The sequence below is a fragment of the Dermochelys coriacea genome, chromosome 2 (genome assembly GCF_009764565.3).
Source record: "Dermochelys coriacea isolate rDerCor1 chromosome 2, rDerCor1.pri.v4, whole genome shotgun sequence".
NCBI classification, from domain to species: Eukaryota; Metazoa; Chordata; order Testudines; family Dermochelyidae; genus Dermochelys; species Dermochelys coriacea.
The window spans coordinates 221,844,057-221,860,851 of NC_050069.1; the positions used below are offsets into that span (position 1 = coordinate 221,844,057).

Below are 16,795 nucleotides of genomic sequence, written 5' to 3' on the forward strand. Positions count from 1 at the left end.
TTTTTGGTGGAGCTTGTGACTGAGTGCTGTACCATAAGGATACGTCAGTCTTATCCAGGATATGTATGATGGAGTTACAATTCTAGCCAAAACCAAAGGGGGTTATAGCAAAGAATTTCCAGTAAACACTGGTCTGTACCGGGGTCAGTGCTGAACCCTTGTCGTTTGCAATTGTCTTGGATGTGATGAGTAAAAATATACAAAGGGATCCAGCCTTCAAATATGCTGTTCACTGATGACTTAGTGATACGTGCAGAAGATTGTGAGACTCTGCAAACCAATTCTGAAAAATGACAACAGTTTTGAGCAGGTGAGACTTAGAGTGAATGCTGGTAAGACTGAGGCTATAATAACTGCAGGAGGAGGACCTACCATAAAGAATATTACAGGTAGAGAGCTTAGAATAGCAAAAAAATTTAAATACCTAGGGTAAACAGTAGCTATCTCTGGTGCCCTCCTGAGTGATGCCTGGCTTTGTACTGAAGCTGCCTGGTGCAAATGGCGGGAGCTGAGCCCACTTCTCTGTGATAAAAAGATGCCAATTATGTTAGAAAGCAGAGTATATAAAACTGTAACTTGACCCCTCCTAGTATACAGAACAAACTTAGCCAGCCACAAGAAAAAATATCAGTTTACTCTCCACAACAGAAACAAAGATGTTGAGATGGTCAAATGTTTGGGCACTTCAGGACGGGGGGGGGAGGAGGAGGGAATGAGGGTGGAAGGGGCCTAATGTGGGTTGCCCCAACTGAAGACAAGTCGAGGGAAGCTAAGTTCCATACATTGGTATGGACAAGTCCAGTAAAGACCTGTGAGTTATATTGTTCGGATGGCCCTTGCAATGATCGTGGACGGAAGATGACCAAGGGGGAGGCCAAAGACTTGGTACCCAAACCAGATATTAGCAGACCTTAGAGTAGGGGTGGGCAAACTACGGCCCATGGGGTGCTGGATCGGGGGTCACAGCATGCAGCTCCCAGAAGCAGCCGCATAGCCCCACTCCGAGGGTCGGGGGCCACTTCATGCATAGGAGTCGGAGAAGGGACAGGCCACTGCTTCCGGGAGCTACTTGAGGTAAGCGCCGCTCGGAGACTGCACCCCAACCTCCTGCCCCAGCCCTGATCCCCCTCCTGCTCTCCAAACCCCTTGATCCCAGCATGGAGCACCATCCTGCACCCCAAACCCCTCATCCCCCAGCTCCACCCCAGAGCCCACACCCCCAACCAGAGCTCTCACCCCCTCCTGCACCCCAACCCCAATTTTGTGAGCATTTATGGTCCGCCATACAATTTCTATTCCCTGATGTGGCCCTCGGGCCAAAAAGTTTGCTCACCCCTTCCTTAGAGAGACCAATATGCACAATATACAGACATACTATCATGAGTTTTGGAAGAAAGCTATAAAAATCACCAACCCTGCACAGGGAAGTGGTGAGGAGGAGAAGAGATTACCAACTGAAGTTTAAATGTTGCACAATAAGTGAGGGAATTAACAGAAGGAAGGGAATGGGATGAGGAAAGAACATGTGTTTGGGTAGTCCCTGTAGCGGCTCAAGAGCGGTTCTTACTTTCCCCTGACATATCAAGGTTTCAATCTAGCCTTAAGAGACACTATCTTCTTTTAAGAAAAAAAAAAAAAAAAAAAGCTTCTCCAATTATCTGTCAATGTGCTCTGGGAGGCTTTTAAAGTGCTACTGAGAGAAAAATATTTACTTTCAGAAGGATACTATAAAAAAACCTTAATGAATCTAATTAAAAATTCAAAACAAGCAAAGAAAATTGTTCATTCTGGAGCTCTAATATATAAACAGGATGATAAACCTATTTTATAATCTGCTATATGATGATAAATTATACCTAGCTCTAGAAGACTAGACAGTAACCAAAGAAGTTATAGAAAGGAAATAAATGCTTTGTTGAAAAATATTCATACACATTCTAATAAATCCTCAGAAGAAAAGTCAATTCCAAAGATGACTCTGTTTTTGTTTTATTTTGACTTTCTATGCTTTATTTGGCAGCTTTCTTGCCAACTAAACAATATGTTCAATGTATTTTGCCTACACTTGCTATTTTGTCTGGCAAATGTAATGCCACACACACAGGCAGAATACAAAGTTTTACCACTTGCCTACAAGTAGAACAGAATGAGGAACAACATTTTTAACCACACCATCAATTAAGCATAAAGAAAAAAGGTTTAACAGATTGGATTGTATTTTTTCACTTTTATACTAAAAAATAAAACTAAAGCAAATTATAGCCTGGGATTTTTCTAACACTGACTGCTTCCAGTTAATTGCAATTGTAATCTCATTCAGACCTTTAATGTAATAAATTATAGGGCTTTTGCCAATCTAAATCAGCAGCACATAATTAAAGCACAAAATGGAAACATTTCTTACACTGATCTATTCAAAGTTCTCTAGTTAAAGGACGATCACCTTAAATTATCAGTGTTTTTTGTTTGGGAAGTTCAAGCCTACTACTTCCAGGTTTTCCTGGAAGCCAATGTAAAAACATCAGAAACAGTATATGCTAGAACATGTAGATATTTGCAAGGAAAAACCCTGTTTCCAAGACAACCACATAAGCTTCCAGATCGGCAGACACTAAACAAGAATGTATGAAAGATTACGCATCCCAGCTGATGGCACTTTAAAGAGCATGCACCATGTTTCAGTGCACATTCTTATACTTAATTTATACCCAGTAAAGCTCTTCAAGCATAATATTTCCAAAAGGGACTCAATACTAGTGTTCTTTTACTGGTCATGTAGGATGATTGTAGCCAAAAACTCAGATATACTAGAAATTAATGTAGCAATGAAAATCTAAACACTGAAATTCCTGTGGGAGAATACAGAATTCTACACATAGACACTGTATGCTGCTGTTACTGGCCTAATATAAATACAACGTTTGAGAATAATCTGTTAAAAATAATTTTATATAAAATGTAGGTAATATTTCATAAATCATCCAGAAAGTTGCTAGTCTGAAAAATTGACATGCACAGCGCAAAGCACCGACTGAAAAAAAAAAAACAAATTATTTATTTGGTAAAATTTATTTATCTGAATAAATTCCATATTCTCTACTTTAATAGAACAACATTGGGTCCTTCAGTGGTCAATTTGGAAAACAAATTGGTAATAGAAAATGCTGTACATGATTCTGTCCTGCAGTTCTTTGCACTACCTTGGCCAGTTCTATCCTGGTCCTGCCCAGTATAGACCAACTGTGGCAGCCCAGCTATCCCTAGTGAATTACAGCCCTTTGGGGGGGTCATAATTTCAACAAAATTGCATGTGCATCTTTAGGCATTCCTCCCCTGGAGCTAATCCTGGGAATTTCATTAGGACTTCAATAAAAAGAAAACCTATACATGGAACCATGTGCTTTTTAAATATGAAGATTCATTGGCATTGGGCAACATGGCTGGGATTTTCAAAAGTTCCAGACAGAATTTGGCACTCAATATGGCCGCTTTGAAAATCTCACCCTCCAAAAACAGCCATGCGTACGCAGTCAATGGCCCCAAAGGCTGAAAAAAAATTATCCGTCATTAAAATTCCCTCCTTACTTGTTTCTATGTGATATCTCTGTGAAAAGAAATATATAGATTAATTCTCTTAAGAATAACCTCAATAAAATTGGTTAACATACCAAACTACAGACTGGTTTATGTACACTGTGTGTCCAATAACTCTTTGGAAGGACCATGTAACAGGAGAGCCAAGTGAAGTAGCAATTTAAATGATTATTGGTAAGGGAGGCTCATTTGTGTAAAATCCTATAAATTAACTATGGGAAAACCAAAAAAATGTTGGAAGGCTACTTACCTTCAAGATGTCTGGTCCCTATGGATATTCACTGGGGGTACGCATGCACTCCGTGCCCCACGATCAGAAATTCTTCAATAGGACCGTGCATTGGTCCACATCTGTGCACTATGCTTCCTCATGCTGCAAGCCGAGGGTATAAGTGATGATGCAGACAGACTACCCCTTCAGTTCCAACAATACCACAAATCATAAGAACTGCCATACTGGGTCAGACCAAAGGTTCTTCTAGCCTGGTATCCTGTCTTCCGACATTGGCCAATGCCAGGTGCCCCAGAGGGAATGAACAGAACAGGCCATCATCAAGTGTTCCTCCCATCACCCAGTCCCAGCTTCTGGCAAACAGAGGCTAGGGACACCATCCCCTGCCCACCCTGGCTAATAGCCACTGATGGACCTATCCTCCATTAATTTATCTATTTTCTGAACCTTGGTATAGTCTTGGCCCTCACAAATCATCTGAAGCAAAGGGGAAGGAGGGCAGGTCATGAATGCCTAGAAGAACCACACATCTCAAAGCACTCCAGTTACCATAAGGTAAGTATCCTTCTTTTCTTCTTCGAGTGCTGGTCCCTATGGGTATTCGCTGTGGGTGATTCCCAAGCAGTTACTAATTAAGGAGGAAGGTATGAGGAAATAAATGGCACCAGACTCTGCCAAGACTTGAGTCAGGGCAGTGTATGTATGGATTGAGCTCCAAGTAGCTGCCCTGCCATTTTCAAAAAGAGGTGATGCTGCTGGGGCAGCCTGTGCCCTATTTGAGTGAATCCTGATACCATGCAGAGGAAAAGTTTCTAAAAGCTGGTTGCAGAGGAGGATGCAGCCAGAGATCCACTTTCAGAGTCTCTCAGAAGAGATGGCCTCGCCCTTCAATCTTTTGGCAAATGAAATGAACAGGTCAAGGAGATTTTGAAAAAGCTTTGTTTGATCCAAGTGGAAAACCAGAGCCCTTTGTATATCTAGAAAGTGTAATTTCCAGTGACTCTAGTGCTGTAGGGCTTTGCCTAAAATACAGGTAGATGAATTGTTTGTTTTAGATGGAAGTCTGATGGGATCTGAGGAACAAACTTAAGATGTAGTCAGAGTGACATCTTGTCTCTGTGAAAGATTATATAAGGCGGATTTGCCCTGAGGCTCATCCTACCCTCCTAGCTGAAGTAAATGCTGTCAAAAAGGCCACCTTCATTGATACATATGAAACCAAAGGGTCAAAGGATGGCTGCATTAGCACTGTCAGCTCTAAATTCAGATCCCAGGGAGCTGTTGGTCGATTTATCAGAGGAAAAATGCTAAAAATGCTTTTAAGGAATTGGACTGTCATGGGATGAGTAAAAACTGAGTAGCTCTCTACAGGATGGTAAAATGCGATGATAGCCACTGGATGGACTCTCACTGAGCTGACAAAGTCTTGATGTGTTTAGGGAGAGGTAGTCAGGGATATAGAGATGTTTTGATGGTTCCACAGAAAGGTGAGGTTTTTGGCAACACAGTGAAAAATGCTTCCACATAGCAGCATAACAGGTATAGAAGGTTTTCTACTACTAAGCAAGATGGATTGCATCTTATTTGAGTAGGTTCACTCTAAGTCTGTTGCCCAACCAAAAACTAGGCTCTGAGCTGGAAGGAAGTTAGGTTGGATGTTCAGTTCTGTCCCCATTCAGAGAGAGTCATGGGCAAAATGATTGTAGGTGAATTCACATGCGGGTGGTCATGATGGGGCCACCAATATGCTATTAGAATTACTTTCACCAGAGAACATGAGATCTGAGAGGGAAGCGATACATTAAATGACTTTGACCCCAGGACTAGGAAGGCATCCCCTCTGAAGTTCAGACCCCTGCTGTTGTGAGAGCAATAAGCTCAGCATTTCTTGTTTTCTTTGGTTGAAAAGAGGTCCCAGGACAGGTACCCCCACTGTTGGAAAAAAATTTTGACCACTAAAGAGTGGTGTTCACACTCGTGGTCATTTCTGAAATGTCTGCCAGGGAATTCATGAGTTCCTGAAGATGTACTGCAGAAAGGGTAATGTGCTGGATGCACCAGTTCCACAGTTGTACCACTTCCCTGCGTAGTGGTGTGGATCTTGTTCCTCCCTGCTTGTTTATATAGTAAACAGTGGTCAAGTTGTCTGAACTTGAGTGGATCAGACGACAGACAGGAAGCATTTGCGGACAGCCTGTAGTTCTAGCACATTAATATGAGGCGTGGACTCCCGCAGTGTCCATGAGGCTTGGGCTATGTGGTTGTTCAGGTGTGCTCCCCTACCCAGGAGAGGTGCATCAGTAATGAGTATCTTTGAGGTAGGAAAGGGAGTGAAGGGGATCTCTCTGCATACATTGTTCCTCTTTTCCCACCAGGTGAGAAACATTCAAACAGGAAGCAGGAGCAAGGCCTTCTTCTTTAAGGAGTCCTTGTTCAGGATAGAGACTGATTTTAAACCAGGTTTGAGGACTTCACAGGTGTAATCTGGTGAATGAGGTCACATAGTTGCATGCTGCCATGCGCACCAACAGCATCAGACAGAAACAAACTGTCGTCTGAGGCCTGAGAAGGATTTGGGCACTGAGGTCCTTGAGGCCTAGGAACCTGTCTTGTGGTAAGTATGCTTTGGCCATAATTGAGTTCAGGGTTCCTCTGATTAACACCTACATGAACTATAGAGTTTAAGTGGACCTTACGTGAAGCCCCAAGGACTAGCACAGGTCTAGTAGGGTGGTCGATATTATGTATACTTCTTGGTTGTGGTCGATCCTTCGGAAGCCAATCATTGAGATAGGGAAATATGGTATTTTGTGGAAATGGGCTGCTACTCCTGCCATGACATTCATGAATATCCTTGGGGCAGCTGATAGCCCCCATGGGGAGTATATTGTACTGGAAGTGGTACATGCCCATCATAAAATGCAGAAATCTCCTGTGGGTTGGATATATATCAATATGGAAATATGCATCTTTCAGATCAAGAGCTCCAAACCAGTCATGTTTATTCAGCTAGGGGATTATGGCAGACCGTGCAACTATCCTGAATCTTGTATGACAGATGAAAATATTCAACTGTCTGAGGTCCAGGATTGGCCTCCAACCTGTCTTCTTTGGAACTAGGAAATACCTGGAGAAAAAACTCCTCCTTCTGTAATCAAGAGGTATGGGCTCTATGGCTTCTAGCTGGATCAAGCAGCCACTTCCTAGTTGAGAATCCTCACATGAGAGGGGTCATGAAGAGGAAAAGGGAGACGGGTTGAAAAGGTGGGGTGGACTGCAACTTGATGGTGCAGTCAGTGGAAATAATGTCCAGTACCCATCTGTCCGAGGTTAAGATCAATGGGAGGAAACAAGCTAGGCGACCGTCGAATGGGGAAGAAGGTGGTACTAAAACAACTGGTGACAGCTCTCATTAAAATACCATTTTAGAAGGCTTCTGAGTCTGGAGGGAAAATGGTAATGAAGCCCTATTTCTGCCTGTTGCAGTCTTTGCCACTTTCTTGGTAGCTTACAGGACTCTGGGTGGTGTGGTGGCGGTCGTATTGGTTGTGATCTCAAGAATTTTCTCTATGAAGGTGAGGTGTATATAAATCCAATGTGCAAAGGGAGGCACAAGAATCTTTCAGTGAGTGGAGTGCCTCATACATCTTCTGCTGAAGAGAGCGCTCCCTTCGAAGAGGAGGTCCTCTATTGTTGCTTAGGGAACCCAGATATCTGTAACAAGGTTTGTCTCATGACCACAAAGTGAGCAGGATGCCATGTATGCTGCATCATGTGGTTCCTGTAATAACAACCTGGCCACTAGCTTCCCTCATCAAATATGGCCCAAAATTAAAGCTTACTCCCTGAAGGTAGTCTGTCAGCCGGCTCTACCAGCCTATAATAATGGAGAAAGTCATACTTCAACAAAAAGGGTTGGTACTTCACAATCCTGAGGAGGAGACTGGTTGAAAAGAAGTTCTTTCGTCCCAGTAGGCCCAGCGTCTAAGCCTCTTTATCTGAGGCGGGGGCTTTTGTATGATGGGGTCTTCTACGTTCAGTAGCCTTCTGAACTATCAATGAGTTGGGTTGGGATGGGAAAATAAGTATTCTGTCTGTCCCCTTAGGGGTTGACATGGAGGCAAGATTTTAAGGAACCACACACAGAGAGAAAATTAGAATTCATTTTATATGCTGAATGTCCCTCTGATATTTAGGAAATTCAATACTAAAAAATGTTGCAATGTAGGATTGACTTATTTCAAAGCACTTTGAGAAGACACCTTTAAATCCTTTTTATCCACCTTTAAACTCCTAGCAGAGATCAAATACAATGTGTCAAATCTGTTTCTTTGAAAAACTTATTATTGTTAACTCCATAAAATAAATCCTGCTAGAATGACAAACACACTTAACTCTGCTCCTGTTCTTTCTTTCCTACTTCTGCTACCACACAAGCATTTTTCCTAATGTTATATGTGCTTTGCCTTATGAGCCCAAAATAGATTGGGGGGGAGGGGAGCCAGAATAATTGCTGAGAGGTGTGTTTAATTTGCCTAGAAATGCATACACATTTTTGTAATTCTGTAAGTTGTACCAACAAAAATCCTAAATGCCTCCATAGAACTCTCATCCATTTTGCATATATGCTGAAGAAAAATATTTCTAAAATTGGCCTTAAAGTTGTTACTATATTTGAACAAATTGAGGAAAAAGTCTTGTAAAAACAGTTACTAACCTTTCATAATTATTGTTTTGAGATGTGTTGCTCATGTCCATTCCATGATAAGAGTGGCTTACTGCGCACACCGTTGCTGAAGATTTTTCCCTTAGTGGTATCAGTTGGGCTGGCTATAGTGCCCTCTGCAGCCATCGTGCATATGCACTGGTATAAGGGTTGCCACCAGCCCCACAACATCTCAGTTCCTTCTTGCTGGTAACTCTGACCGAGAGGTAGGAAGTGGGTCATGGAATGGACATGAGCAACACATCTTGAAGAACAACAGTTACAAAAGGGTAGTAACCATTTTTTCTTCGAGTGCTTGCTCATGTCCATTCCATGGTAGGTGACTCACAAGCAGTACCCTAAGAGGTGAGCTCAGAGTTTATGGAGATGCTGACTGTAACATTGCTCTCCCAAAACTAGCATCATCTTGGGCCTGTTGTGGGATGGCATAATGGGACACAAAGGTATGAACAGACGACCAGGTGGTAGCTATGCGGATGTACTTGTGTGAGGACCGCTGCTGGCGAAACCTGGGCTCTTGTGGAATGAGTGGTCACAATGGCTGGAGGTGGGACGTTTGCCTGCTCATAACTGCCTGTATTCATGCTTGCTAACCAGGACAAGATTCTTTGGGTTGACACCAGCAGCCCTCTCATCCTTTCTGCTATTGCTACAAAGAGTTACGTGGATTTACAGAAGGGCTTAGTCCTCTCAGTGTAAAAGGCAAGGGCCCACCTAATGTCCAACATATGAAACAGTCATTCCTCAGAGCTTTTGTGCGGTTTTGGGAAGAAGACAGGTAGAAAAATGACCTGGTTGTTGTGGAATTACGACACCACCTTTGGCAAAAAGGCCAGATGGGGCGCAGTTGGACCTTGTCCTTGAAGAAAGCTGGGTAAGGTGGTTCTGACGTAAGGGCCTTGATCTCAGAGACCCTTCTGGCTAAGATGATCGCCACCAGGAAAGTGACCTTCCAGAAGAGAAGCAGTAGGGAGCACAATGCTAACGGGCCGAAGGGGGGGGCCCATAAGCCTTGCCAGGACCAGGTTTAAGTCCCATGGGGGAACTGGTTCACGAATGTGAGGATAGAATCTTTCCAACCCCTTGAGAAATTGGACCATCATATCATGGGAGAACACTGATCTGCCATTCACTGGGGTGTGGAAGGCTGATGGCTGCCAAATGAACCTTAACAAACCAGAGTGTCTGGTCCAATAGTCCAAGATAGACTGAAAAGAAGATCGAGATGGAGAGAGATCCTGTTCAGAGGCCCAACAACTGAAACATTTCCACTTAGCTAAGTAGGTAGCAATGGTGGAAGGCTTTCTACTACCTAGCAAGACCGGCTGAACCTGTTCTGAGCAAGCCTGTTCAGGGTGCAGCCACTCAGTGTCCATGCAGTTAGGTGCAGGGAGGCAAGGTTCGGGTGAGGCAACTGGCCATGGTCCTGTGAAATCAAGTCCCGGCGGAGTGGGAGCGAGAATAGAGCTGCCAGCGAGAGGTCCAGAAGTGTCCCAAACCAATGCTGGTATGGTCACACCAGTGATATCAGGATAATTCTTGCCTTGGCCCATTTGATTTTCAGAGAACCTTGTGAACCAAGAAGATGGTGGGGAAAGGCGTACAGTAGGCAGTCGACCCACAAGAGCAGAGAAACGTCAGAGAGGGAGCCTGGGCTGTGCCCACACAGCGAACAGAACTGATGACACTTTCTGTTCTGCCTGGTAGCGAACAGGTCCACCTGGGGAGGCCCCACTTTTGGAAGATGACACCTATGATCTCTGAGTGAAGAGACCACTCATGGTTAGAGAAGGACCTGCTGAGGTGATCCACCAGATTGTTCCCAGCTCCTGGGAGGTGAGAGCCTTGAGATGAATGTGTAGTGTCTCGCAGAGAAGTCCCATAGACAGACAGTCTCATGACACAGGGCAGAGGATTGAGCCCCTGCTTGCTTGTTGATATACATGGTATGGCCATGGTATATCAGGACTTGTACCACCTTGCCTGAGATGTGGGGAAGGAACACTTGGCGTGGCAGATGTACCGCCCTGATATCACCACATCAGGGATTCCCCTGTGAAGGCAGATCAGCATTATATGTGGCTAACACTGTTGCATCACAAAGCATTTTGGGGAGGGTCAAAGGTATGTGAGTGGAGAGTGGAAGTTTCCTTTGCAGAATACGAGAGGCCAAGGGGGGGAGAGAGAAGAAAAGAAGAGAACGGGTTAACTCAACACTTCAGCTAGCTCCGTGTGAAGATACGATGCTGGTCCCAGCCCAAGGTCATGGGCTCGATGAGAAATCAGCAGCTGCCCAGCCGTAAGAAGAGAAGAACTAAGTTGAACATAGCTGCAAAGATAGCAGCAAAAACAGTGAGAGCAAATAAGATGATGACAACGAAGGCCAACAGAAGGAAAAACAAAGTCTCCAGATCCGGGATGTTTTGGGAAACCGAGGAGGCCACAGCAAGCCGGTTTGGACTGGCACAAAGAGCACCAGAAGCAGAGGTCCCTGAGTAGAATACCCCCCATCCCCAAGGAGTCCAGGACTTAAAACCCTCCTGAGAGCTGGAGCAATTTTGAGATCAACAGTGGATCCTTGGACAACGTGGGCCCAGGACACCACTCCTGTTCACCCTCCCCCCCAGCCCGCTTCTTCTGACGTTACACCCAGGCCTGGCCAGTCTTGGGTAGTGCGTGTGTGAGTATGAAAGTGGGTTAGGGCTTAGCGCATTAACGCTTTCTTTCTTCCCCTGAGTGACATGGGAACATTCCCAGGACTCTCTGCTGTTGTTTTATTTTATCAATAAAGCTTTAAAATTTAGACACTATGTATTTCACCATCTCCCCACCAACGATCCTGTGGCATCAGTTTGATCACCTGATGCGGCGGCAGATTGGTAACAGAAATCTGTCACACTGAGCTCCCTGACATTTATGTGCAGTGAGGGTTCTTCCCGGGACCAGAGGCTCTGAGTCCTGACGTTGTTGAGGTGGGCTCCCCACCCTAGGTCTGATGCATCTGAGACTGAAGATACTGATGGTTGTGGGTTAACAAAAGACACCCCCATCATTACCAATCTTGGTTCTTTCCATCAGCCCAGGGAGGGGAGGACCAAGGGAGGGACCGTAAGTACAGAATCCCAGTGCTGTCTGCTCAGGGAGTATACTGACGCTAGCCACATGTGGAGGGGTCTGGAGCACAGCCTTGCATATTGAACCATGTAAGTACAAGCTGACATGTGACCCAATAGGTTGAGGCACACCCGAACTGTGATGATTAGGTGGGACATGACCTTGGATATCAGGTCTGCCATGGTCTGGAAGCGGGCCTCCGGCAGGAAGGTCCTGGCTTACGTTGATTTGAGCACTGTCCCAATAAATTCTATTCTCTGAACCAGGACAGGAGTTGACTTCTGCTCATGTATCACCAGGCCCAGCACCCTAAAGGTGGTATGGACCTTGCTGATGCTTTTTTGCACTTGAGCCTGCGACCGACCTTTGATCAGCAAGTCGTTGATGGACAGGTAGACCTGTATGCCTCCACCGCCTGAGGAACGCTGCTAAAACCGCCATACACTTTGTGAAAACCCATGAGGCTGTTGACAGGCCAAAGGGAAGGGCGGTGAATTGGTAGTGGTGATGACCCACTACAAACCTGAGATATCTTCTCTGGCCATGGAAGATAAAAAAGTGAAAGTATGCGTCCTTTAAGTCAAGGGCAGCATACCAGTCTCCTGGGTCCCAGGAGGGAATGATAGAGGCCAGGGAGACCATGAGGAACCTCAGTTTCTTGGGATATCTGTTGAGGCGATGCAGGTCCAGGATGGGCTGGATCCCCACTTTGGCCTTTAGGATTAGGAAATACTGGGAGTAAAACCCTTTTCCTCTCAAGTCTTGAAGAACTTCCTTTACAGCCCCTATAAGTAGGAGGAATTGCACCTCCTGGATGAGGAGCTGCTCATGAGAAGGGTCCCTGATGGGGATGGGAATGGAGGATGGGAGGAAGGGGTGGATAAAAACCTGAAGGGTATATCCAACTGTCACTGTACTCAGAATCCAACGGTCCAATGTTATGGATGCCTTTGCCGTACTGAAGAAAGGAGGAGGCTCCTGGGGCCTGAATTGCTTTCTAGAGGCAGATGGAGCATAGAGGCCTAAGGATCACAGAGTGGCCCTCCAGTCTTTAGTCCATGAAGTCTCATGTCTGTTTGCTCCAAGAAAAAGGGAGGAGCCTTCAAATGGAAGATCCTGGTTGGACTATTGGACCTTGTGGGGAAGGCTAGAGGACTGGAGCCAGGAACAGCGCCTCATGGTGACCATGGAGGCCATTGTCCAGGCCACCAAGTCAGCAGCATCCACAGCTGCCTGGAGAGAGGTCCTAGCCACGTTCTTACCCTCTTCTAAGAGGGCCATGAACTCCTGTCTCAACTCTTGGGCAGGGAGTTTTTGAATTTATTCAGAGAGTCCCATAGATTAAAATTGTATCTCCCCAGAAAAGCTTGCTGTTTGATATGCAGTTGGAGGCTACCCATGGAATAAACCTTTTTTCTGAAAAGGTCCAGTTTCTTAATGTCTTTTTGGTTCGGGGTAATGCTAGACTGGCCCAATCTGTCCCTTTCATTCACTGCAGACACGACCAGGGATCCCAGAGCCTGGTGGGGTGTGAGTACAAGTAATCAAATCTGCTTGTTGGCACAGAATACTTTTTCTCTGCCCTATTTAAGGGGGGGGGGTGTCCCACAGGAGAAGTTTACTATAGGGCCTTGACTGGTCCCATCATCGCCTCACTGATGGGCAGAACCACCTTGGATGGAACTGCTGCAGCACAGTATCAATAAGGCTGTGCAATGTCTCTTTAAGCTCCTCAATCTTGAAGCCCCGGTTTGAAGCAACTCACTTCGGAAGGTCCTGATGGGCCCTCAAATCATCCCAGGGAAGTAGGCTGCTGGGACTTGCAAAAGCCTCATCTGGGGAGGACAAGGAGTAGGCTTGCACCGGAGGAGGGGCTCCTTTCTTTTCCTCTTCCATGTCCACTGGAGGCAGCTACTGGATTTTGGTGCTGAGGTCAGTACCAGAGTCCGGATCCGCTGCTGAGCAGGAAGTAGTAGGTAGCCTGTTTCTCAGAGAACACCAAGTAGGAGCGATGGGAGGATGGCATTGGTACCAGGGAAAACCCAAAGGGCCAATAGGGCCACTGCATTTTGAACCTATGACCCCCCATTCCTGATGCTCTTTTTCCTTATTTGTCCCATCTTCAGTTGAGTCCCGGTTTTTGTGGCTTCTCCTCAAAGGTTGGGGGAGGGAATGCAGGCAGGCTTGCACCCACCTGCCTGCCTGCCTTCAAGAATTCAATAAGGCCAGTGACCTGCTGGCCAGGTGCCAGCTGGGTGACCAGCACTGAAGCTTGGTGGTGTGTAGGCTGAATACCAATGGTGGGCTTTCGGCAGTATATAGGGTTCCCCTTCAGACTCTGAAGAGGATTCTTCTCTTGGTGACGATGGTGGAGCGGTATCCGCTTCTGCCTCCATGTCGTTCCAGGGATTTGTGGCATGCTGGGGATCAGGATGCTGGGATCAGATGGGTCTTGCCCTTGGATGGTGCCAGTGGATGCACTCTGTTCCCTTCTGCTTCCGAATGCTGGAGCTGGTAGTTGGAGGGACCGGAAAGGAGAGGTCCCTAGCCACCTGAAAAGCCTCCAGGGTCGATGGCACTATCAGTCCACTGGTACCGCGGTGCTTCCCGGTGTGAGGGGGTCCAGCACCGGACTCAAATGCCCTGAGTGGAGTCGATGGTGCTGACGTGGGTACAGGGGTAGAAGAGTGGCCTGGCGCAAGTCTCACTCTTCTCTCTACTTGTCTCTCTTCTGAACCAGTGAGCATCCTCTCTTGGTGCACTGCTTTTTGTACTTCTTCCTCAGCACTGGGGATGGAGAATTGTGCCAAGAAGAGCTCAGTACCAGGGGAGCACTTCACACGGACACCAAAGTACTCGGCAGCAAATCAGAGAGGCTCAGCTCTGACACAGGTCTGAGGATGGCTTCCATGAGGATAGCCTTTAGCCAGATGTTCCAGCCCTTCTTAGTGCAGGGTCTGAAGTCCTGACAGATCTGTCACTTGTCCTTTATGTGACTTTTCCACAAGCACTTTAAGTAATTGGAGTGCGGGTTACTCACAGGCATAGTTTTGCCACAGGAGGTACGAGGCTTAAAGCCCAGGGACTGGAGCATGCGTGGCCCCTGGGGTGAAAAGTCCCTTGATGATAGGAACTATATACACTAACTATATACACTACCACTACTTGCAAAAACTATATACACTAAACTATTAACACTACGAATGAAGAAAGAGTTCAAAACTACTTGGAAGAATCCTTGCCAGAGCAAGAAAGTATCATTCCAGCAACTGTCATGTGCAATAAGAAGGAACTGAGAGGGTGCAGGGCTGGTGGCACCCCTTATACCAGTGCGTATCTGCATGGCTCCGGGGGGGGGGGGGCTAGAACTGTCCCAATGGATGCCACTAAGGGAAAAATCTCTGGCAACAGTGCACACACCTAGTATAGAATCATAGAATATCAGGGTTGGAAGGGACCTCAGGAGGTCATCTAGTCCAACCCCCTGCTCAAGGCAGGACCAATCTCCAATTTTTTCCCCAGATCCCTAAATGACTCCCTCAAGGATTGAACTCACAACCCTGGGTTTAGCAGGCCAATGCTCAAACCATTGAGCTATCCCTCCCCCCTAAGAATGGACATGGGCAAGCACTCGAAGAAAGAATGTTAAGGGGTAAAAAACAAACACTGGAAAAGCTAGGAAATGTTAAGTTAAGGAAATGCTTTAAGAAGAAAATTATTTACAGGTAGGTGTCATTGTCTCAACCAATCTTAATTAGGTTCCATTTTGCTGCCAGCCTCCCCTTTTCCCTTTGATGACTTGTGTCAACTGTTAAATTCTTAAATTTAGTTCTGGATTGATGATTTTTTTTCTAAATACTTTAGGAAATCCTTAGCCAACAGTATCAATGTTTGGAGAAGACACTGGGCTTGTATAGTGAAGTATCAAGAATAGAAAACAGCATTGGTTATTATACATAAATGTCTCTGATAACCACCTCTGCTCTTTGTATGTTCGGTGGCATAATTTTATGGTCTTGGCATAGGAGGTACACATACATAGCTACGTTAGCCCTTGAGTCTAATGACAAGTTTATAATTAGCAGCAAGGCTAATGGAGCCTTCTTTATGCTGCTCTTCAATTTGTGAATTGGAAAAGTATAAACTTTTTCTAGGGAACATCTATGGCTTTCAAGAAAGGAAGAGTTTTCACTGTCACTGTACAACCAAGCATAAGGTAACCTCTTCTTGGGGACCACTGATTACATGAACATTTCTAAGTGTTTAGTATGTAAATTAAGTTCATCCACACTGACCCTACTGTCTAACTTCACTCACGAGCATAGCTTTAAAGCTGCATACTTTAAGGAGATCTGCCACTTATACCTTATTTTCTCATGTATCAGAGGATTCACAGCAGTCTTAACCCAGGACTGCCATTGTGGAAAATCAGCTGCGTCAGGACAATGTCAGAATAAGGTGAAATAACATTTATACTACAAAGGGACTGGATCCTGCGTTGAAACTCCACTCTTGATAATTATGAAGTTTCCAATGAGCAGTATTCAATTTAATATTCACCCCACTAAATAATGAAAATATATTATTGCACAGTAGAACCTTCATTGTTCCTCTAAAAAACACACTTGCAAGTAGCATTGATTTCACTGAACAATCTAAACTCCCAATGCAAGTTTGACAATGAGACCAAAAAGTACCTTTTAACAGAAGCTCTTTAGCAAATTGACGATCCTATAGAAAGTTACACAGATTTTAAAAAATAACTTCTAATTCTCTAAAAAATTCTCTAACTCTGTTACCCATCCACATTGTTGCATAAATATATAAGCAAGACACAAGCTAGAATCCACTGGAAGTTTTTGTAAGCTAGCGAGTAAAGCATTTTAGTTGTACCAAAACATAAATGTTTACAACAGCTACAATTTTAAATATTACAGGGATATATGACTGACCAAATGTTTCAAACATGGGTGCCTAAAGTTAGACTCCCATATCTATCCTTATAAGTCTACAGTCCTGATCCTGCAATGAGCTCTATGACTGTGAGGAGCTCATTGTAATTTTGTGGCCTAAATATGCATTTAGGAGCTTATTTTAGGTACCCAGATTTGAAAATGTTAACCCCTGGA

At 45.0% G+C, this 16,795-nt stretch overlaps 1 protein-coding gene across 2 annotated transcripts in view; it reads right to left on the bottom strand.

Moving 5' to 3' along the window:
• SDHAF3 (succinate dehydrogenase complex assembly factor 3) overlaps positions 1-16,795 on the bottom strand; it is an 80,446-nt gene that overhangs the window by 16,696 nt on the left and 46,955 nt on the right. The window contains exon 2 of one of the 2 annotated variants that reach the window (XM_038392665.2): positions 425-522. The exons of the other annotated variant lie outside the window; for it this stretch is intronic. Coding sequence (XP_038248593.1) covers positions 425-522 — 98 coding nt within the window. The remainder of the gene's footprint in view (positions 1-424; positions 523-16,795) is intronic. 2 annotated transcript variants of the gene reach the window in all.